General features: G+C 36.5%; 1 protein-coding gene across 2 annotated transcripts in view; it reads right to left on the bottom strand.

Annotated features, from left to right (window-relative positions):
- ARHGAP42 (Rho GTPase activating protein 42) overlaps positions 1-24,666 on the bottom strand; it is a 215,959-nt gene that overhangs the window by 70,836 nt on the left and 120,457 nt on the right. For both annotated transcript variants that reach the window (XM_080376482.1, XM_080376483.1), the window contains one exon: positions 6,566-6,637. In XM_080376482.1, coding sequence (XP_080232608.1) covers positions 6,566-6,637 — 72 coding nt within the window. The remainder of the gene's footprint in view (positions 1-6,565; positions 6,638-24,666) is intronic.

The following is a 24,666-nucleotide window of genomic DNA, read 5'->3' as shown; positions in this document are numbered from 1 at the left end:
GCATTTACAGAATGACAAAAGCAGTCCCAAGCAGATTAGTCACTTCAAAAAATCTCTAGGTCCAGGTGCTCAGCCAGAGATATCTCCCAGCTTAATGGTTTAGCTTTCCACAGAAGAAGACTGCCTGAAAAGATGAAGTGTGTGCACACTGGGCTTTTCACCATTATTTTTGTAACTTTCCAAATATTTCACATACAGAAGCATGAAAGAAGCTGCAGCTAGTCTTACCATTACAATACAATTATTTTCTACTTTTTTAAAAATAGTTTTAATAGAGATTACCAAATTGATGCAAGTCTTTCACAGCTTATTTCCATAAATGTATTTTAATAGCTATATTTTTAAAAGAAAATACATTTGTTCTATTTTTTAAATCATTTTTACACTATGGATTTCCATTAAATGCAAATTACAAAGGGAAAGTAGACAGCTGCAGCTGATAAAATACCAATCCAGCTACTCCAAATTTTAGGATCTGGGTCAATTCACAGAAGATTCTATACACAGACACTGAAATCCAGAAGGAAACAGCAAAAAACTTAGACATTTTTAACAATATTTAATCTGAAGAAGTTTTCAAATTTTCAAATTTTCCTACAACTGTCACAAAATTAACCATTATAAAACCAATATTTTTTTAAGCTTAGCCCCCTAATTTCTCAGATCTTGCATATGTCAATACCAGTTTAAATAAGATAAGAGATTAAACAAAATATTCTGAATTATTTCTCAGATAAAAATGATCTAGGACCCATACCTTGAAATGAAAAGTATTTATAAATGCAATTTACAACTCTCTTACAGTTCACAAACTTAATCCAAAACTCAAGGATTTCTAGAAGTAACAGAAAATTTGTACTTCTCTATCTACCAGAGAGAGATCTCTAAAAGCCTATAATATCTAAACAGATTGTCACTTGAGTTTTCTATTGGTACATCAGATTTTTTTGTTTGCAGCTGACTCATGACCATTGAGTAGCCTCATGCTCAGTCACTCCATCTTACACTTTCATCACAACCCTCCAGTCCTCCTCCTCTATCTCGGCAACACCCCCAACCTACATCAACCCTATGTGTGTCAGCTGTGTCAACCAGCTGTGTCAGCACTACCAGATTTTTTTCTATCTGGTCATCACCAAAAATAAAAAAACCAGACCAATCTCAAATCGCCCCTTGGGATCTTCTGATTAGTAACTGCTCTCCACCCAATCTCTCCCATAAACAAAACTCATTGCCCTTTCCCCATGAGCCAGTTCCTTAGACAGATTTGCTTTCTTACACTAACCCCCATCTAAACTAAACTATAAAGTCTCCTGAAGAGTGCTTTAAAGGCCTTGCTGAAATAGAAGTAGGTTTGATCCACTGCATTTCCTTGCCTACAGAGTAAGTTAGCTTATAAAAAAAGATATTAGGTAACTCTGGTGGTAACCACTTTTGGGAAACTATGTTGCACTTTAACTCAAAACATTTCACCAGCATCCTGGCCTGGCCTTTATTTCTGCTTTTTTCCCTGTCCCCCTGCCCTCTATGGTTCAGACAGACATTAAAATGTCCCAAAACTAGTGGACACAAGTACCAAATCCTGGGTAACAGATGCTGCTTGTAATGAAACACCTTCCACCGTACCTACTAGAGCGAGTTCGTTCTTTTTTCTCAGTTAAAGGACAACAAGGGCTATAATTTGATCAGATACCAAGGAATCCAGTTCACAAAATGGGCATTCTGGCATTTCTAACTGATCTTAGGTAACTACCTAAAACTCTGCTTCAACGGCTTTCCAACAGACTTTTAAAAATGGGGGTTTGTGTTTGTTTTATGCTCCTCAACTTCTGGACAATCCAAATAAAACACAGAGCATGCCAGCTCCTGCATGTCTACCACATGTGAGTATAGATGTGGACATAGAGGCAGGGAAATTAATCCCAGCAGTGAACATGGATTTGTTTCCTAAGTAGAAAGGAATTCACAGCTTTGAATGAATGAATGAAAGTAAGTAATAATAAAAAATAATCCTCCTGTCCAAAGTAAATAATTTTATGAAACAAACAGATGGAATCGTAAGGAGGAAACAAAACTCTCCTTTTAAGTCTTAAAAACAAAATCGCTTCTGTTGCCTTTGATCTAATTTAAGTTGCACTAAAGGTCAACGAACATTGGGACAAATATTGCTAAATACTGTATGCGATGGATAAAAAGAAACACGAGCGTTTGGCCTTATTGTGCAGAATACATCACACGATGATCTCACCCCCGTTACCAGCTGGGGGCTCGCAAAGCGCGTTCACCAAATAAGGGAAAACGCTGCGTGCCCGAGATCCTTTCCCAGTTACCTCACCCAGCTTTCCCTCGCCTCTCCACAATAATTGCAAAGGTCATATTTTTTAAACTCAGATGGAGTAAATCAACAGACTATCCAATGCAAAGCTGGGTCTGTGTAGTCTCTGGAGAGGACTCAGCTTTATTTAAACTGAGTGTGTGCAGAAAAGGAAGAACTGAAATATGTGGAATGAAAACAGAAGGGCGAGTAGTATAAATCAAGAGGAGCAAGTGATGTAGATTTGCGTATCGCTGGTTTGATTACAAACACTAATGTTTTATAAGGAACGTTTCTCAAATTTGTTTGGTACCTTCAGGTTTTTGAAGTCCATGCAAAGAATTGGTCTTTAATGTTATTCTTGTGACGTTCCAAAAACACTTGAACTTTGCGCTCTGGTTTATGCTGTCCTTGTATTTGAAATATAGCTTTGTAACATCAACAGGATATATTTTATCCTCCATATTCTCTTTGATTTCTGTGATCATATTCTTTGCCTAAACTTTATTCACTTTTGAAGAAAGAATAAAATAATCTCATTCTCTATATTAAATGCAACAATAGGGTAATCCTACGTAGTTCATCGTGGCAGTAAAAATCTTGCAAAGTTACATATTATTAAAATGAAATGGTGATTGCCATGGTGAAAACTGTCATTAATTTATAACATTTTCTCTTTGTGGAGTGGGGATTGCTTGGTTTTATCTCCATTTTATCAGGTGTTTTAAAAAACAAAGAAAAAATACCAGTAAGCAATCTTAAGCGCTTCTCACATAATCTTCCCCTCACCAAAATCTGACAGTAGCACATAATATCATTTCCTACAATGTATATTGGTAACACAACTACCTAATTTTTTCCTCTCCAAAAAATTTGGAATCACATCTTAACAGGGTACTAAAACTAATATTTTCAAAGTCTACTTGGAAGACAGAGAATCCAACACCCACCACTGCTTATAACACAAACTCTCACAACGTAAGGCTGATCGCAAACACCAGCCACTTGCATCTCTAGCTACTGCTGAAATTGCCAACACAGAAGGCATATAAAATTAACCTCATGCTTCTGTATCTAGTATCTTAAAACGTCGCTCCATAAGATGTTACGATGCAAATTAATTCCAAATTCAAAGCTCTAGAAATATATAATATGACATAACTATCAGCTATCCTGTGGAATCTGTACCATCTCTACCTCTCTTCAGAAAGGAACACACAAAGAAATGTTTTGGGATTCTTTGTGAAGGGGAGGGATAACAAGAGAAATGGGAGCAATTTGGGGTTTAATATGAACACAATTCTACACACTGTTTTAAGTTAATACTAAGGGAGACAACAGCTCAAGCCTGATATTTCAGAGCAAAAAGTAACATTTGATACATGGTCCAGTCCATATAGCTGATGTGTCTAGAGAAGACCTCAAATAAAAAGTGACATTCTCAGTGTCCTGTAAAACTTGCTGCTGACATCCAAGGCACAAGAAAACATCTACATTTTTTGTTTGGCTATCAGTTCAGATCGTCTCAGAGGAGTTCAGAGAGTCAAATCTCTGTGCAAACCTTCATTAATTGCAGATAAATAACTAGCAAGCTTAACTCATCCCATATTTGTAAGAGTTCATAAATGGTCAGTTTGAGCCCAGTGAAGAGCCATGGAGGTAAGCGATCTGGCCATGCTCTACTTCACTAACAATGAGTTTCAGAAAGCCCTAATTTCTACTCTATTTCATATTGGTCTCATTACTCCTAGATCTCATGTTGCTATTTTGTATTTACTAGAAAACCAGTAGTAAATGTAATTAATCTCTCACTCCTTTGTGTCGACTCCACTTAGTTAAAAGCCAGCTGTAATTGCTTTCCCTGATAAAAATCAATTCGGAGGCAAACATTTGTACCGCTACCCAGGTTATGCAGGTGGTCTCATTTTTGAGCTTGACAGTTGAACTCCATAAGCAGTGCAAGAAAAGATGAGTTTATTTGAAATTTTATAAAGCAATGAGCTGGAAGAGCTCTCTCTATGATATCAACGTGTCAAGCCAGTATTCTGTACTGCCCAAAACACACATAGCACTGCATAATAAAGTGCATTAGACACTGGAATAACAGTTAGCTGAGCCAAGCTCTCTCCTGAACTCATTCAGTAGACTGTTGTGTGACCAGACAGAAGTCAAAACAATCACTTTTTCCACAAATTATATAAGATAGGAAAATACCTGTATTTTATCTGGAAGAGCTATGGAAAAGAAACCAGCCATTGTGATATACCAGAGAGGGCCCAACTTGCCTTGTAGTGTCCTGCCTTTAATGTTAAATACTTGCTGAATCAAAAAACAAAGAGATTCATTTTCAATTAGATCATTAAATATCTGTTGACATCTACTGAGCAGTATATTCAAAGGAGACATGGATGTCTTACACAGTTCTGCAGAGAGCCCTGTGAACCAGCTGTGGCTCATTTCTCAGATGTACCAGGCCAGTCAATAGTAGGGCAAGTTAGGCTTTCAAACAGGGCACTCTGCAGAGAAGAATGACATCCCTTAAACTATAGGAATATGAAATGAAACAGTAAACAAAGAACTGAACAATGCAAATAAAACCTACTGAAAAATAAAAATAATTTTGTGTTGGAATTAAATTCTGATTTGTGCAGCATAGTAAATAAACTCCCAGCCCCGCATCTCAAAGCAGCATAGGGGTGGGACAAGAGAAGAATGCAGTTGTACACAAAAACATATCAAGTAAGAGGGTAAAGAACATCCATTTCAGAGAAATCTGACCTCAAGTTCACAGTAGAAATTCTTCCCAAACATTTACTTAGTTCCTGTGCGGAAGCAGCCTCATCTGTTTGCTACACATTCACAACAAGCAGTACAAAAAGTATAAAGCTTCAGTCTCTCTTTCCAATAGCTCTGTTCCTCTTCGGAGGTTGTTTGAGTACAGCACAAGTGTAACCTCAGCTACAACACCAAAGAAAGATTTTTTTGGTACCCGTTTAACCTTACAAATGGAAAATTTCCCAGAAAATTTTAAGCAGTAATACAAGATTCAAAATGCTTCAGAAGCAGCGTATTTATGTAGACAGCAGGAACTGTTACTAACAATACCTCTAACGGACTACAGCAGCTGCCATTATGCATCTTTCTGAGATTATGATCAAAGCAGTCACTGCTAACTACTTAAAGGCTCCAGGATCAGACTGAAAATAGCTCTTCTGGACTAACAGTTCCTTCCAGCATCTTTTACCCCACTATATATGATTTCCTGGGCTGACTACTGAACCCTGGTATAGACAACATGCACTGTTTCTCTAGCACAGATCGTAAAATCATGCATCACAGAATCGACTAGGTTGGAAAAGAGCTTCAAGATCAAGTCCAACCACTAACACAGCACTGCCAAGTCCACCACTAAACCATGTCGCTAAGCACCATGTCTACACATCTTTTAAATACATCCAGGGATGGTGACTCAGCCACTTCCTGGGGCAGCCTGTTCTGATGCTGGACAACCTTTTTGGTGAAGAATTTTTTCCTAATTTCCAGTGTAAGCCTTCCTCAGCTTGGCACAATCTGAGGCCATTTACTCTTGTCCTGTTGCTTGTTATCTGGGAGAAGAGACCAACCCCCACCTCACTACACTCTCTTTTCAGGTAGTTGTAGAGAACAATAAGGTCTCCCCTAAGCCTCCTTTTGTAGCACTTAACACCAAAGAACTGGCTTAGAGCACTAACTGGAGCACTTCTACCATAGGAAAATCTCTGGGCAACATGAAGATGAATAATCTGGCAAAATGAATATGAATCACTGCACTACATTGGCTGTGTGAAGTGGAGAGGGAAAGCAGAGACTGAAAGAGAGTATGCCTGAAGCGCACTGACTCCTTTCAGTCTTTATACAATAGCCCCTTGAGGACCACTGCACCCATAGCAGCTCTCTGAACCCCCTGTACGGTTCTGGGATAACCCAAGATGCAACATAATGTAAATGCAGACATCAGAAGATGAACATAACTCCAGATGGTAAGAATACTCAACAGTAGCAAGAGCTGTACCCTATGCACATAATCAGTTTGAACTCCGTTTCTAAATCATCTCCTCCTCTGAAGCAAAGAATACAGTGTGATTTACTAATACATTAATGAGGATGGCATCAAGTATGTTTGAATACAAAATGCCTGTTTTCAGTCCAGTCTTCAAAACACTGAAAAACTCAAACATGAAATGAAAAAGAACTGTTTCCACAGCCACTTACTTTTGCTGCTCCTATTTGCTCTTTACGAAACTTCTCCAGTGGTGCTATTAGCACATCATTAGCATTCTGGATCTGCAAAGTTAAACATAAAGCATATCTTTTTAATAAAGATTATTTGCAGAAAGCGGTGTAATTATAACTCTGCCAATATGCAAGACTGAAAAATTAATGTCCATAACATTCAGATAAAAGCATATGGATAGAAATCAAACAATTATGTTGTCTTTACATAAAACATACAACATATGTGTTCACTGGTCTGTTAGGGAAAATTTCCATGAATGACTAAAGCAATTATAAGGAATGATGGAGTAAGTTTATTTGCAATATACAGAAGGACTTTCTAGTGGTTTACTTCCATTTCTTGGATCTTGCCTAAAACCAGAATAGAAAACGAAAACTTCCAGGAACATGTTTTGGCAGAACAGAGAAGACAAACACAGTAGTACCAACAGCAATGCCTAAAAAAACCTGTGTTTACAGAATCTGAATCTTTGATAGCTGAATCTTTTTGGTTGCCTCTCTGGATGATATACACCTCTTTATACTGATCAGAGAAGACTAAAGGCAGACAACTCTGAAAAGTGGGCAATTTACAAAATACTTTAGATTGGATTCCTTCACTTTTCTAGTTTTTAAACCAATTTATGATGTCCTGCAGTTATTTTTATCACTTTAACCTAAACATGGGTTCCTAATGAATCAGTTTTCCCCTCATGGTCTCTGTTTAGCGCAAATCCAGTCCTGGGAACCCCCCTCTGAAGACCATTCCCAGCAGCAACCACATGAAGTGATTCCTAGCCATTTGTGCTGGAAGCACACGTGCAGCAGAATACAAAAGCCAGCCATGCCATCGAGCCATTCATCAAAATAAAAAAAAAAAAAAAAAAAAAAAAAAAAAAGGTAGCATTAGTTCACCACGTACCTTTTAGAAATAGGCAGAATAACCATCTAAACTGACTTTACTGCAAAAAAAATCAGATGAAACTAAAAACTGCCAACACATCAGAAATAAAACATAATAAAACATATTACAGTATTCTATTAACCTAACTACAGGCAAAATTTTAGGTTTTCTGCACAAATAGTTTTTTTTCTCCTCACTAGTCCAGTCTTTACCATACTCATCACATTCCACATTGGGCTTTGGCAGGTTTAGAGGTCTGGGCACAGATAACATGTACCTAAGCCAAATGCGAATAAATACTGTTCTTGTGATTCTTCCATAACAATAATCGATAAGTCACATTGTCAGTTGAGCACGAAAGCTTCCCAAAAGGCTGTAATAATAAACATATAGAATAAACCCATTGAAACACAAACATGTTTCCTTTCCTCCCAAACCTAACATTACAATTTGAAAGACCACAGAATCACCACATCTCTCCATAGGGCAAAGTTTCAGGAGAAGTCGAGACTCTGTTTGACATCCTAATGTAACAAAGTCCAAGACAGCAAAGGCAACATTTGGCATGCTCAATGATGCAGTGATCAAAATGTGCTACATTTAAAAATAAAAGTTAAACACAGAGGATGTGGGACATGGCTTTGCTGGGCTGCAGTACAATGTTATTCACTCCCACAGTTATATATGCAACTATGAATAGACAGTGGGTATCACAAGGTTAATTAAAATATGTCACACACATCATCTAGACATGGTCTGCACCTCTGAAAAGATCTGCTGAGCCACATCAACAGAACATGCCGCAAGCTCATCCCTGGGTTGAAAGCTTCTACTGACAAAAGCCCTGATGTGGCAATTCACCTCCAAGTAAAATTAGGAGCTAGGCAAGTAACTGACTTTGGTGGGGAGAACATGCTAGCAAAGTACCAGAGAGAATCCTGGCAGACGCATTTCAACAGCTGGTATTAAAAGATGCAGAATGCTTCACTGTAAAAAGACTCCTGTTGATTTCCACCAGGTTGTGCCTAGCTTTTGGAAACTGAAAATTACAGAGAAAGAAGAATTTTTGCCTTACATAAGCATTTATTCATTTCTGTTTATCTCCGATTCCTACCACTGCAATTACATTACAGTTTCCTTGTTAAGGGTTACAAATGCCAATTCCCCCCCAAAGTAGGAATCTAATCCTCTTACAACCCTTTCTATAGAAATCCGATTGCTTTAGAAAATCTGAAATTTTTACTGTGTGGTCCTAATAGAGTAACTTTCTTCCTGCCAAGATGATAATACGCCTCCTACTCAGTTACTGTGCCAGGTTGAAATCACAGTCACTTGGAACAGGCAAACAATGTCAAAAAGACAGTAACAGTTTCTGGAAATAGCAACCTAGAAATCCATGTTTTGTTTTAAATACAGATTTTATCCTTAGAAGCTTATTCAGATTAGTCACACCTTTAAAGAAGTTACACTTTCTTGATCCAAGAGTTATTATTGAATGCTGCACAGTTCCAGCTCCCAGCACAGCTAACACGTGGCAGTCAGTCAAATAATGTGATTGTTTCTCTTGTTTGGCAAAAGCACAGGTCTTCCCCCAGAAAAACAAAACAAAACAACAACAACAACAAAAAGGAATCATGCAGTTTTAACTTAGTGTCAGCTCATCAATCTTTTTTTAATTAAGATGCTAGACAAGTAGTAGAGGCAGGCATAATACGAAAATATTACTTTGACGATTGAGAGAGCTATATATTAGATCTAGTAAAAAAGAAACAGATTTTTCTAAGCTAAAGAACTTATTCAGCTTCTAAACTTTATGTATAACTTGCTATTTAGTATTACTGATAAAAATACCTTTACAGTGAGTACCACCAAAATCACATTAAATTTGTAAAAAAATACTTTAAAAAGAAATATTTAAAAATAAAAAATACTTTCCCTAAGCCAGATTTAAGAATTTATGAGGTCTTCTCTGTTTGCATAACTGCAACATTTCAATACGTTCTGACAGCATTCGAGCCAATGTGGTGAAGCACTGTAGTGTTGTCTTTTGTGATTCATAATCTTCCACTTTTCCAACTCAGCCTCATGATCTTCCACTTTTCCAGACCACCCTTCTTCCTTTCAGAAGTTAGCTGTGAAACTGATCTGATGTACCAATAATGAGATTAAATTGTGGTTTTCACACATCACAGAGAAACTCTACATCTATACTTGGAGACATTTTTAACTAGCATTTTTCAAAACTTTTTTACTAAAAATTTCAATCATCAGTAGAATGAAGAAAAAAATGTAAAATCAACTAACAACATTATGAGAATTCTAATCATTACACTATGTTAGAAAGGGAAGAATAAAATTTTGGTAAATAGTTTTAGATTTTCTTAAATTTGTCAATGTTATTTTTTTGAATGAGTTTTCTAGCCCTGAATTTGAGGTAGTGAATGATATGTACATGCATAATTCTTCTTCATTTTCTTTTACTTAGGTATGATATAAACAGTGGATATAAAGAGAAATTTAACTAGAATATTGTTGCAGCTCAATATTATTAAGTAATAACAACCAACACAGAAACTGAAATTTTAAGACTTGAAGTACTTTACAAGCTTTGAGCTTCACTTGGCAATCTACAATATTAAATTGCAGTAAAAAGAACAGTTAATAAATAGCTTTTGAGTTGTATATTTTTATTTGTAGGGCTAAGGACCAGGTAGGTCACAGAGAGAATTAACAGAATTCCCAATTGCTAGAAGATGACAGTAACAGTACCAAGTGAGGCACTTTTGGAGTGATGGAATTAGGAATCATATCAAGCTTATCTGAATTACAGCAAAATGTTTTATCTTTGAAAAACTTTTGGTTTATATATTGTGTCTGGGAAAGACATTTTTTTTCCTCCAAATTCGCTACAAGTACTTGTCACTGGAACACAGAATTATCACACTTGCATATAGAAAATAAAAGCAAGTTCCCTGAAATAGTGACTCATGAATTCTGGATGCTGACAAACACTAATTTGCTTCATGTTGGTATAAGACACATAGAAAATACCAATTCAATTCATTCAAAGAAGGGAACACATCTCATAGCTAATATATTCATAGTAATGCATTTCTAATATAGAAACATACTGCTCTGCTAGACAACAAGAAATAATTTAATTTTAAATCCTTCCCCCAATTCCTAACATCTGGTCTGTCAGAAAAAACACTTCTTTCAGTCTGTGGTGTGTATCAACAGCTGCTAATCAATACAACTTCAAATACAATAGCAGAGACCAAACACAGACAACCAGGCATTTATGTAAGCTAGTTATGGATCAGGTTTACATGCTACAAAGAATATACACGTGTTGATAAAACAATCAGTCATCTATTTAAGTCCCAGTTTCTATTTTAAAAGTTAAAAAGTGTAAATATTGCATAAAGTTAGTAACTCGAATTTCAGTGCCTGTAACTACTTGACCTTAGTAGGACAAATATTTTTACAGCTCTGTACGGAAAACTCTACACAGACAAATCACATATTTAAAAAAAGAAATAAATATATATTTCAAGTTTATCTTAATCCCCTTACATTTACAGAAAAAGACGATATCAAACAATATCCAAGTTTGTGTTAATTATCACTAACAATGCCAGTTATTTCAAGCTGAGTTTACATTCAGGCAGTAAAGCAGGTTCAGGAGATAACAAAGTTTTAAATACGGACTAGTAATAACAACGGCTGGACACTTCCATGTAGAATTGGTGAGGCAACATTCTGCTTCTAAGCAAAAACCTAGTGCTGTACCAAGTGGTCTTAATACACTGCCACAAGGGGATGCTTATAAATCGCATGCCAATCAAGGTCAGGAGTACTTATATATGGCTGAATAAATTACTTTTCTCTCATGTTTTTTTCAAGTTAACATTATTTTTTAATTTTCTATATTGCATAGCTTATGTGTAAAAATAAATTACTATAGTAATTAGTGTCACACCTGAAATGACGGTTCCTTCAAATAGTCAAAAAATGACACAGGAGAATATGCACAAATGCTGTCTTTAGCACAGAAAAGTCTGCTTACGGAGTCCTCATGAAACATTAGAGGAAGAAACACGCCTCTGAAGAACAATATAAAGGAGGAATCTAACTTTGGCTGTTAGGTCTCCTCAAGAAGTTTTTCTTCTCTACTTATTACAGAGCAAGCAGAACAAAAATCATCCACCCTTGGATAAAGTTGGGTCTTCATGAATATTCCTGCCTCAGATTGTACCATCAACTTTTTAAACCTAAACATTTTTTTTCTAACAAGTGCACACTGCTATAAGGTGTATATATACACAGGAAAAAAAAATGCTCGCACATCTAGTATTTGAAACTTAATACTGCAATCATAATTTCAGGTTTTCTGTATCCTGACTTTGTAATTACTTGGTAGGGGTCTTCATAAATAAAAGTCTTCCTGATACATTTTTCCCCTCAGACCATGTAATTATGCGTGAGTGGGTAAACTAGATTTGAAAGCTTTATCTTTCCAAGTATTTGCCATCAGAGTCTATGTTATTCCCTCCCCTCTTTTTTTAAAAAAAAACACTTTCAGAAGTATTTACTATTCCAGAAATATTGATTTTTGGAGAGATGAAGTAAGATAGGGGTTTCATTAAAAGCATTCATATTTCAGAGACAAATGTCCTACAGAAAGAATGGTCTGTCTTTTTATCTCTGTGTCCTTTAATGATGCCGTCGTACTTTAATGCTTGGGCATCAACTCCTGTTCTGCTCCCATCAATGCCTCTTCCTACTTCCAGGCTATGAAAAACTGACAAAGTTTGAGACAAGTACAGATGATGTATCCACTCCTGTATGAACAAGGAGATCCTGATCTTCCCCTTCATCTGGGAAGTGATACCCTTTAATGTTCATCTGAAAAGAAACTGGTGGCATACTCTCTTTGTTGAGTGATGCTGAGACAGAGACAAGTGCTACCAGAAAGCATACCCCCTCATTTATGGAGAGCTAAATTTGATCTTGGAAGATAGATCGCTGGTGGACCTTAAGATCTGAGATGATTTAGGATACTTTTGATAGAATTTTGACAATCCCATATCTTGACCAAAACCAGATTCTCCTGCAAAGCTCAAATCTTTCTGGCACAGAAAAAATTAAGGTGGGGACTGAAGGAGAGAGTGACCCTAACACTGTCAGAGGTCTCCAGTTCCGCGGTCAGTTATGCCTTAGCTCCACCCATGCAGGACTCCTTTGCTGGAGGTGATGGCTCACCACTCTTGTCCTCAACCAGCCTCCTTCTTCCCTTCCACCCATGTGGCTTTCCTCCTTCAGGACACTGCAAATTCCATGCAAGCAGGAGACCTCCAACTCTACAGTTTACTTCCCTGCTATATTCAAATCCCACAACAATTAGCCAAGCATTCAACCTGACCTGCTGCCCTTCCTGTGACTCCATGCTTAACCATGGTGGCACTCCAGGAATTTAAAAGGAAAGACACAAAAAAGAAAATTCCAAGAGGCATGTGCTGTTGAACTGGAGATTGAAGGAGAAGGGAAAATAAAGATTTAAAAGCTATTTTTTATATCAGAGGTTCAGTTCTGTCAAACCCTTCAGTTCAAGCTATTACAGAAACTTATATTACTGTGCGTATTTCAAGACAGTGCATCTTTCACACAGATCAAGGTAATGATACTTCTCTTTAATACAAAAAGACCCTGCACATTTTGTAGTTCTTTCACTTCTTTTTGTGAAAAACACTATTGTCTCCTTTTCCAGACAGGATAAGATCCTTCACAATATAAACAGCCTAGCAATGTTAATTTTAACTCTGCTTTTTCCTCCACCAGTCTCCAGTACAGGTAAGCTACAGGGCAAGTTAGGTAGAGAGTATCACACCAACTGTAATTGAGACTAGTACTAACAGAAAGATATGACATTCCCAAGCTGAGAATGAAAAGAAACATTTCATCATTCTTGAAAGCACAATGAGCACCAGGACTGTACTTGTACCATTTTATGTGCTCATGGAACAAAGAAAAGCCAAGGACCTCACTGAGGGAAGCAAATTCAAGGATTACTCCCAGGACTGCACTTGAAGGGGAAAAAGAAATAAAAAAATAAAGAAAATCAATAAATAAAATCAAAGGAAAAGCAGCCCCACTCATGCTAAGAAGAGTGTTATACACAGTATAAAAACAAGCAAACCTTGCCATTTACTGTGACCATCTTTGTAATCACCAACCAGATGTGACCTTGTCTCATAAGCTGGGGAGAATATCAAATACCAGGAGGTCCTCTTGGGCTCTCTCTCCCATTTGGTAGTTTCCTTTGTTCCTCTCAAGTACCAGGCAAGGAAGAAAACGTTACAGTTTGAAATCAGTACAATTTGTGAGCTCATTGGCAGGAATGAGCAAGCACATATCATTTTTTAAATACCCCATCACAATATCTTCTTTTTTTTTTAAATTATTTTTAAACTATCCTCTACCCTATTAAGCACAGCATATAATTGAAAAGAATTGAGTTTAAAATATTTTCATTGCAGCAGTACAAGAATCAAAAATAAAGTGTTTATATAAGCCACACTTTATTCGTTTCACACCCAACAGTCTCACATTTGAGGCGCATGCTTTCCGAGCCATTTCCACATGCTCCTAAACGAGATGAAGAAGAGCTCTGCTCTCTCAGATGAGGGTGCAACGTAGTGAGTACCTACCATACAGCCCAACCACTCTCAAATATCTTGCATTTTTTGTGGCATATTGATCTCTATGGCAAAGTATATTTATGGTACTTCAGCACCCAAAAGATCCCAACGTCAGGTACCACTTTCATAAAAAACAGTAATTTAAAGATGGCACCAATATCCTTCACGTGTGCAATGACTGTGGAGCAGAAGCTCCTGTCATCCTCACAGAAGCAAAGCCTTGTGAATGACCCTGAAATCCTGGACCCTGGAGACCACTCTGTACTAAAACTGGTTAACTTTCTTTGGGGTCCAGCTAACAACAGAGAAATACGAGCTTTAAGGACTGGCCTTAAGTGAACAGAGAAAGAAAGAAAAAAAAAAAAAAAAGTATTTTTGAGTCCAAATAACAGCTCCCTCACAAAATGTGGGAATTTTAAGTGTCCCCTAATGAATCAGTCCAGGAACTACCAACAGCCAGATGTGGCAGAGGACACTGCCACCTCAGCAACGACACCAGTACAAAGAGTCTCAAGAACTTACCAGGCAATTAACTTACTCAACATTAGATCAGTCTCTGCACTTGGTACAGCCACATAAGCTTCCCTTCCCAATCAATGGGGGAAAATCACCACACAATTCCTGTGATGCATTTGGATGCCTTTCAGACAAGATGCATCACATCATGGAATTGCTAGGTTCTCTGTAATCAAACTCAAGTTTGCTATTCTGCTTCCATGAAGATAATTCAGAGCAGAGGTATAAAGTCTAAGTACCACATTATTTAGATGTTTCCAAAACAAAGCATTTGAATGTCTGGGCCACTGGGCCTCAAGTCTGCTCTCACTCAGGGATATTGCAAATCCATTTAAAGTTTATAGGAGAGCCCAAAGAAATCTGTGGCTGCACAAAAGAGTTGCTTCTCATTCAGCATAAAGCATCTGCATTCAACAGAGATGGCATAAATGTTATGGACATTACAGGATTCACTAAAGGTTACTGTGAAGTTAATTTCACACTCACAAAGGTACACAGCCCTCCCAATATGCAACTGAAGACCTGAACCACAAATGCAGTCATACTCCTAAACCAATGAAGAATAAATTACCAAAGTACCACAGACAATGTGTAGCAAATAAATTGCTTCAGAATTTAAAAGAAAAAAATAGTCAAATATATTTTAACTCTGAAGTGGGGTTAAATAGGGAACACATAAATTGAATTTGATTATATTAGGTAATACAGTATATGGCTTATTCTCAGACACAAAATTAAACAATATTATCATACCTCTTGATTTCCTTTCATTTGCTTCATTTCTAGCATAGTTATTACAGTTACCACCAACCTATATATGTGTGGGGTGCTGAAACTGGCACATTCAAAACTGCTTGTCTGATCTAAGCTATTTTTCCTGTTAAAATCCAAACCTGCCATTGCATATAATTTCTTTTTAAGATGGGACTTTATTCAGTGTCAGAAATAAGCATCCTGCCCTACGTCGCAGAGTCCCGTATCAGCACACTGTCTCTACTACTCATGTTTTCTGTCATTAATGGATATTAAGACATTAAGACACCGTATTCAACAGTTGACTCTGGAACATGGCAGCGGAGTGGTGTCTGACTGAACCTGAGCATGGAAACCAACAGAAAAAACCCAGATTTTCAGAAATCAGAAGCTCCACCATCTGACCCTATTCTCTTAACACTGATCCAGGAACGTCACTATGTTATCTAATGGCAAGGTCTTACAGAAGTAGAGGATGAATTCCCAACATAACAAGCATTTAACAGAACTACACAGGAAGTAACAGGTCTTACAAATGATTTCAAGCATCTTACAATTATTTTTCTTAATGACTTGTTCATTTCTTTATGAACTGCAATCATAACAGACAATACTAAATGACTGCAAGACTGGATTCTGATTTTAGACATTGCTCAGTGAATGACAAGGCACATAGAGAAAGAAAGTAAGGCACTTAGGTGAGAATACTTGCACCATGAAGTTATGGCAGCAAGTTTCATATGCATCTCAACAGTTCTTGTTTTGCATAATGAGGCAGATTACTTCTGGCTGAACTTAGCATTGCAGGCAAAAGAGAGTAGTTAGCCACAAAACTTCCATATATTACAAGTTTTTAAAGACAGAAAAATGGTGTTTGGTATATCTAGGTAAAGTATGTTATCTATGTGTTCATTTATACTTCCTTTTAACGCTATTTCCCTTTAACTATCAACTCAATGTATTCATTGCCTGTGATGTCTCCGGAGGGAAAGGCTAAATATCATTCCATCTGTTTTAAATTCCACATCTGAGAATTTGCAGTAAGCTTAAAATGTCTTTGTTGCCTTATAAATATTTAAAGAGAAACTATCATTATATTTAAACTCTCAGAATCGTTGTCACTTTACAGTAGTTAAGTTTTAATGTTTGTATGCTAATCTGTTTTGGTCACAAACACAAGATTCTTGGGCACTGTCAGATCACTAATACTTCAAGAACAACTTTAAACAGCACCAAGAAGCAGCTACTCAATTCCCACTGTATGTGGAACAGAAATTCCATTTATTATAATCACCTTCTACTAAATGGTCTGGTTTGACAAACCAAATTTACTGTTAAAGGCTTTTTAATAGCTGATGCTCAAACTGTCCTCCTGAGTTGAGAAAGTGCAGCAAATATGTATTACCAATCACTCCAACTAGAGTAAAGTCAGAGGCTACAAACCTGCCACGTACCCAGTGAAAAAAAATGCTTATGATAACATGTAGTGGCAATGAGATGTCTAATGCGTTTTATAGACAGCCTTAAAAATTATTTACACCATATCATAAAATGCCATCTGTGTACAGAAAGCAGATTTGTTCTCAGAGGATTGTTACATGCCTTTCAAGCATTGTGAACTGCTGAAGTGAAATTGCTACAAACACCTTTACGTTAATTCTGTTTTACATCCTCAAGATGCATGAAAAAAAGCCTTCAGAAAATGGATTACTGAAAAGAGCCATGTTCCACATATAGGCACAAGGATATGTATAAATGTATGCATGTATGAAGTCAGATATTCTCTTATTTTCCTTATAATTCTTTATTTGACTGCAAATCTCAAAAGACTGCTAGAATTAGTTTTCTTTTTAGATACTTGAATGAGGAGACAGGTTAAAATATCTCAAATATTTGACCCAAATAAGGTCAAACTATCTTTTCCTGGTCCCATCATATTCAATAGTGGTTTATAAACTCAGATTACAATAGGAAAACCATGTGATGCAAACCTTTAAAAATGTCTAAGTTCTTAATACATACTTCAAAAATATATTTACTCTTCCACAAAATTATTATACCAAAAATTTACACTTAAAAGGTCTTTATAATAACAGATTACATAACAAAATGTATACCTTTAAGTATTGTCATCTACCAATAATACAAATAGAATTGAAAATAGCCTTCAAGAAAGGCACCACAATAAATTTTACAAGATAAACAAGGAAATTGAGAAATGAAAGACAGCAGTTGATAACTAATAAATAAAAATGAGATTGTGCTAGTAATTCAAAATGGCCTCATGAAACTGAATGCCAGAGGTTGGTATCAAGGAAAAAAAAAGTCCAGGTGAATTATTAAAGAGCACAGCTAGTACTATGACCATTAATGAACGCACACTAGTTATATGTGTTAAATTGAAGGAAATCAGGTCTTAGACTTGAAAGTGTTTGCAGAGTCAGCACATAACTTCTCTCTGCTCTCCTACTCAGCATACAAGTTGGGAAAGGACTCCTGCGTTTCTTGAAACATTAGATACTCCCCAGAAAAAACACCTGTGTACAAAAGGGGTCCAAAAAAATTCAGATAGGTTATGCTTTATAATGTAGTTAAAGTGGTAGGGGCAAAAAATTCAAAGATTAATACCATATGAAAAATATTTATTTCAAAATCTAACTTCTTCCCTACATCTTATTTCTCTCCTTCCCCCTTGGTAGCCTGAATAAAATAATAAAAAAAAAAAAAATGCACAGCTCTTCTCATGTGCCAAGTCTCTATTCCAAATGTCAAACGCTATCCCAAGTATTACAAGTACTGAATAAAGATGTAAATACTGGCATGTTGTTAATTAGGCTTCATGGGGAAATTAGGATGCAAAGAACGGCACCAAGGGAATTGTCCAGACATGGGTTTTAACAATGCTGTTACTGCCCTCCCACAGTAACTTTTAACAAAATTGACTTCATTCCTCTCATAGTATGCCTTGCCAAGTAACGGATTTGAATAAAGGGCCCTCATTAGCAATAAAAGTTTGGAGGGTGGAAGTGCTGCTTGAACTTTGCATTGCTGAAGTACATGCAATGAAAAGCACTTTGCTGAATTACTAACAGTGTCTGTGCAAGCCGGTCCCAGCTGGCCGGTCCTACTGTGGTGGCTGCTGCTCATGGGTTCTTAAACAGCAACAGAAGAATAAACTTGTAGCATCCCTGCACTGATACAAAAGCTTAGGATACCAGCTTTTTCTACCTACTTGGAGTTCACAGGGTTATTTCAGACCTTCTCAACTCCTAGCTAGGCTCTGTAATGTGCCCTGGGAGATGCTATGAGAAGGCTGATAAAATTACTCAATAAGTATCAGTGGTCAGACCTTTTTTACCTGCTCCCTGTTAGCTTCTGAGCAAAATTTAAGGTGTTGGTGATTCCTGAGGTAGTGGTTACGGGCATGAAAGTGTCTAAGAGTTCTTCAGTGCTCATAAATCTCCCTGCTGGTATTCAGAGGACTACTACCTTAGTGACAGCATAAAGTACTTATGTTTTACTACTAACAGCACCACTGAAGCAATGCGAAAATGAAGCATGTCATATCTACTTCAAGCAACTTATAGATCAACAGAATTTTCAGCTAAGTTCCTGTAATGCTTTATTAAGCCATCTTTAATTCAGGTTCTCGGGCCACAGCTGTACATCTAAAATAGGGTGCCTAGATCAATTTTAGGAAATGTTCATTATAGCGCAGTTCTAAGAATTGAATTTTAAACAAACAGGGCAAGCTACAAACCTGTCTCTATGAGTCAGTAATCTTTAATAGCCGGAGGGTTCATACAGCTTGGACTACCCTTCTTGCAACTAACATAGCTACCGCTGTGTGCCAAAGACAAAAATGAGAACTCAAGATTCCTAACATTCAAAAATAATACTGAACCTAGGATGTGTGAACTTATTAAGAAAATACCAAACGTGCCTGGTGAGTGCCTACAAAGGAACTCGCAATCACTCCTTCAGCTCAGCTACAGAGAGTTAATGTCAGGAATCTGAAGGGCAAGATGTTTACATCTGTCTGATTGATGGAGAAGAGGGACTCTGATGTTGTTACATGTAATTCACAGAAGGAAAAGATCACTTGAAAACAGTTCCTGGCCTTAAGCAAGGTAAAATACAGGTAAAAGGTAAGTTACAGGTAAGGTAAAGGTAAGGTAAAAAAAAGGAAGGTAAAATATGTTTACGGTCAGACTCTAAGATGTGTTGATCCACTAGAAAACTCTCACAAGAATATGTTCAAGAAAAGTCCTGTTTTAAGTACTGACAATAAAAACCTTACAAAGCACTGAAGTGTCTCATCTTCATTGTGCTCAGAAATCAGAAGCCAAAAGGCATGAACTGGTTCTTCTCCACTTACTTCCTTGATTTGGGGTTTTAAATAGACTCACTTACAATAATGCAGTGTTAAATCATTACCAAAGACATTTTCCTGAACAGGCAGTGAAGGAGTCTGCAATGCTGAGCATGCTTACACCCAGTGACTTCACTGAAAAAGCAGGAGCAATGAGTGGACACTACAAAGAACCTGGTTGCTTATGAATACTTGAACCCTACATGCACTGTTCATTGTAAAGTAATATTCAAATGCCAAAAGCACTGCAGATTAAGGTGTGTCTCCCCCAAATATTTTTCATTTGTATGAAAAATATTCACACCTTAACCCTACAGGAGTTTTAAATAGATTAACAGAAGCTAATAGCCAGTTAAGTTAAAAAGGAAAAGGGAAAAACCCAACCGACTTACAGCTTGTAATTGATTGTAAAAGCCCACTTGAGGATAATATACTGGGATAAGTTTACTGCACACATATGGGGCTCCATTTTTGTATCTCCTGTGCTTTCATCCATCTCCTTTCAGGATATGCTAATGTTTTCTTTTCCTTAAAAACCCTTTCACGTAACAAAGACCATGTAGGCCATCTACTCCTTCACTGCACATGGACACACTTCAAAGCACTTCTGATTTCTCTGTGTCCTGTATTCCCGTTTTCCCTTCAGTGGGCAAGAACTGAGTGGGATTTTTGTTGCTACTGTCAACTTACAACATTAACTGGAAACTCTGTATGCTTCCTTTCTGCTCCTTTTCTTAGTCTCTTAGTCTTGCTGCTTAGTTGTGTCAGAAGAATTATTTTCTGCATAGATGGTACCACTTCATAAAGTGTTAAAGAATGCATGTAACTTTTTCTGATCTATGAAGAATTATAAAAATGACTGAAGCTGTAGGTTTCATAACTAAAAGAGCTAAACCATTTTACTCCTATTGGTTTTCTGTTTTTCACCAAAATTATCAGTTTCTGTCTATCAACAAATTGTTTTATTCAAAAGTAACTACCTTGTATCCAGGGGTGAATAACAGAAGACAACAACTTGAACACAGCACCTCGGACACTTATAACTAGAGAAATCCTTTGTTGCGTGTATTCCATCTACACTATACGGGCACTATTTATATCACCTGAAGAAAAAGAACTACCTGATGTTAAACAAACAAACAAACAAACAAAACTAACAACAAACAAAACCCAAACCAAAACAAACATAAAAAAAAAAAATCAAAAAAGCCCCAGTTTGCTTTCTTCTTTTTTCTTTAGCAAAATCCTGAAAATGTTTAGAAGACAGCCATAAGTCAGCAATGCATATTGTCATAGTAGGTAGCTAATCATCCGGTAAGAGATGACATTTCTTTTTATGGCTTACTCCATGGATTGTAACTCAGTGAAAACTGTAAAAGATAAAGTAATCACAAGTACAACCACAATGAAGGAAAAACAGTTCAGTTGTGTAGTTACAACTTCGGGTATTTACCTTTTTATCTCTACCATTAATACAAACAGTGCATGTCTATTGAATAGGCAGAGTTCAAATCACAATGAAAGCAAAAAAGAACTCAAGAATGCCATTTCAGATAGCCAGCAGAAGAAAACTTTTCTGGTTTTTCCTCCCGTTATGGCTTTCCAAACAAGCAAAAATAATCCTTAACTTCAGTGTTTAGATTACATATTATCAAGGGGGAAATGGCTACATAAACACAGGAAACAGCATAACTGGAGCTCAGAACTAATTAAGAAAAAATAGATTCAGAATTCAAGTATGCCTATGCTTCACAACATTTTTAATGATAAATTATTCTGTTGAGTACTTTGGTAAATATAAATATATTACTATATTACAAGTAACTTTCACTTCTTAAACTTCTATCACAAGGAAAGTATTTTCTTCCCATGAAGAAAAAGTGACACATCAAAACTAAATCTTCTTGTACTTGGGGGGAAGCTTCAATTTAAGAAGTGAAGGAACGTCTGTTTTAGTGGAAAGTTTGTGTGGCTTTTTTCTTTTCATATTTTAAAAAAATCAACACATGAACAGTTACAGAAATTATCTGAAAATATCTGATAAAGATAAATCTTAGCAAATAAGCAACAAGATTTACTTTATAAAGTCTCTGGTTTAAACCTTCCTAGACACTTTCACTCTGGCTGTTAGACCTACTTAAGTCACCCCAGATCAGTTCTGTACATTTACTACTTTGTCTCTTTGCTCTTCCAAATCCTGATCTGTAAATTTTGCAGTCAGGCCTGTTCCCCTCACTGTGCAGACATCAACAACAACACTTCTCCAGAGTGGAGTGAATGCTTCCTGAAGAGGCCTCCTTCTGAGGTCCATCACAATGTAAAGGGAAAGTTGAAAATCAATAAAGGAATAAACGAACAATTAATCAAAATAAGAACTTTCTGACTTATATGAAAAGTAAAATCAATGTTTTTTAATTAGCACACAATATCCCTTAAGGGTTGTTGAGCTGTTAAGCTCACCACAGCATTTACTTTAAAAAGCTTCATTGGTCAGAATTCCTGAAACAGACTAAATATGCCTTCCTTAAAAAAAAACAGAAAGCCAGAGTGCAGGTGTCTTCTTCCTAGACAGAAGCTGGAGACATTAAGGCAGATAGACAATCTGTTCTTTAGCAAGACTTCTAAAAGAGATCAAAAGCTTGACTGACCAAATGTCATCAGCAACATGAGTCCAAAATAAGAACAAACACCCCAACATTTCAACAGAAACAAACAGACAAAGAAAAAAAAAAAACAAACAAACAACTAAATGGAAGTTTAATAGTGAAGTCTAAAAATAAGCAAGTGGATAACCCAACAAAGAAGCCAAGATGTTGGCAGAACTGTTTACTAGAGCTAGGATTTTGTTTTAAATTTTTCAAGTTGCCAGAAATGGTTATTTTTGACACAGTGGTAGCTTTGTTTTATTTTCTATAAAAGAAAGAAACAAACAAAAAGTGGCCAGCTAGAGAACTCTCCATTAAAATTGAGGCTCCTAAATACTGCAATCAATCTGTTTAAAGCCTCACACAAAATGGCGTTGGAAAAATGTAGTTTTTAAGGGCAACAAAGTAATTCTTAAATTCAACTGGAAAAGCGGATACTCATAAGAGATTGCCTAACTTCCAACTGTTTCCCTTTTCCCCACAATCCCTACCTTGAAAAAGAGAGAGTGGAAGCCTTCTTGAGAAATACACCGTATTCTTAGCCCATTATCACAACAGGCATCTTTTGAAATAAGTTACTAAACAATATTTAACAACAATCTGATTAACCATGGTTCAGGCTAAGAAGGATGCATGGTCACTGAGTAATAGAAAATACTTACTCTGTTTCTACATTACACTTTCCAACACTTGGCTCGATCTCAGTTTGTGCCTTAGAAACTTCTATTTTCCTTGGCAAAGCATTTCACAACGTAGCTCATCATGAGTAAGTTTTCCTGACATTGAGCCTAAAGTCTCTCCCAGTGTCTTCCTGTCAGATGATTGCCTCTTCTTAGCTAGATTATGTAAGCAGCAAATACACTTCCCACACAAAGAAATAAAAGATCTGCTAATAACATACAAATGGAGAAGTTATAATTCTCTCTTTTCAGGAACTCATGCAGAAAAAATGCAAATGAGACCATCTGAAATAAGCTGTAACAGATCCTGAGCTCACTCTTTCATTTGCTCATTGCTTTTACACTCAACAAGTTCTGAAAATGCCTAAGTGACAGGATGAGGATAATACATAAACACAGAAGCAGGTAAGTTATATATATGTTATCTATACATATGCTTAGGTATCTACACTCTTTTGAACAATTATTCCAATTCTGTCAATGTTTAATCTATTATAATAAATACACTGCATTTTTTTCATATATATATGAAAAATCCTGGCTTCTTACGCATATATGAGTCAAAATTTAGAAAGGTGTTGGGTTTTTTTGCTCTTAAAATGCTACCAATATTAAAGTATTAATGTATTTCTGCTACTATGATTTGTTTGGCTTATTAGGACACTGAAAAGGCTTGTAAAGGATGCATTAACTACTTACAATCTACTAACATACTTTTGACACACTACTAATAGGTTATGTAAACTACAGTCAGTGTAAATGCACAGCCATTTGTCATGACTGTCATTTGAATATAGATGTTATCAACTACCAAAACTTCATTACTAATATCTGTAGACCCAGCAAACCTATTCGATAATTACAGTAGGGAAAACAGCATTAGATTTTAAGTGCTAGTAGCCCCATCAGTTTTCTATGCTGATTTGGAAATTGGACCTTCCAAATTACAGCAGATAGTGCAATTATATTATCACAGCTTTGAAAAGCCACCACATTCCCAGGATTGATGGTCTTGTAACAGCTTTTGCCATTTTTAGGATACTATGCTAGACTAATCTTTACTGAAATTTTCTTCTGCCAGCTGGGTTGCAAATGTAACTCTCACTACCATGTTAAAGACAATGGACACTGTACCCCTTAATTATTAAAAAAAAATAATTTGGAAATTGTTCCTTTTCATCATAGTAATATTATCCTAAAGTATTATTCTTTGTTTGCCATTTTGGGAACAGGCACCTTGGAAACAAGTATCTGATGTAGGCCCATGAAAATAATTTCATACTAACAGGTTTCCCTTAATAGAGGTCTCACTAGAATCACACAGAAAGTTACTAGTAGTATTGTTTAAAATACAAAATGCATGCACCTGAAATATATTTGGTAAACACATGCCAATCCATAGACAAACCAGAGCACTGATGTTAGAAGTGGCTTCTCTCTTAGAGATGGTTTGAATAAATATCCAAAGCACTTTATGTGAAATCTGTGCTGGTTACAAAATTGATCCCAAAAAGCTTTAGAATGTGA

This window comes from Falco punctatus (genome assembly GCF_963210335.1).
Source record: "Falco punctatus genome assembly, chromosome: 2".
NCBI lineage: Eukaryota > Metazoa > Chordata > Aves > Falconiformes > Falconidae > Falco > Falco punctatus.
The sequence above is the reverse complement of the archived record's forward strand: the minus strand, read 5'-3'. Positions and strand labels throughout refer to the sequence as shown.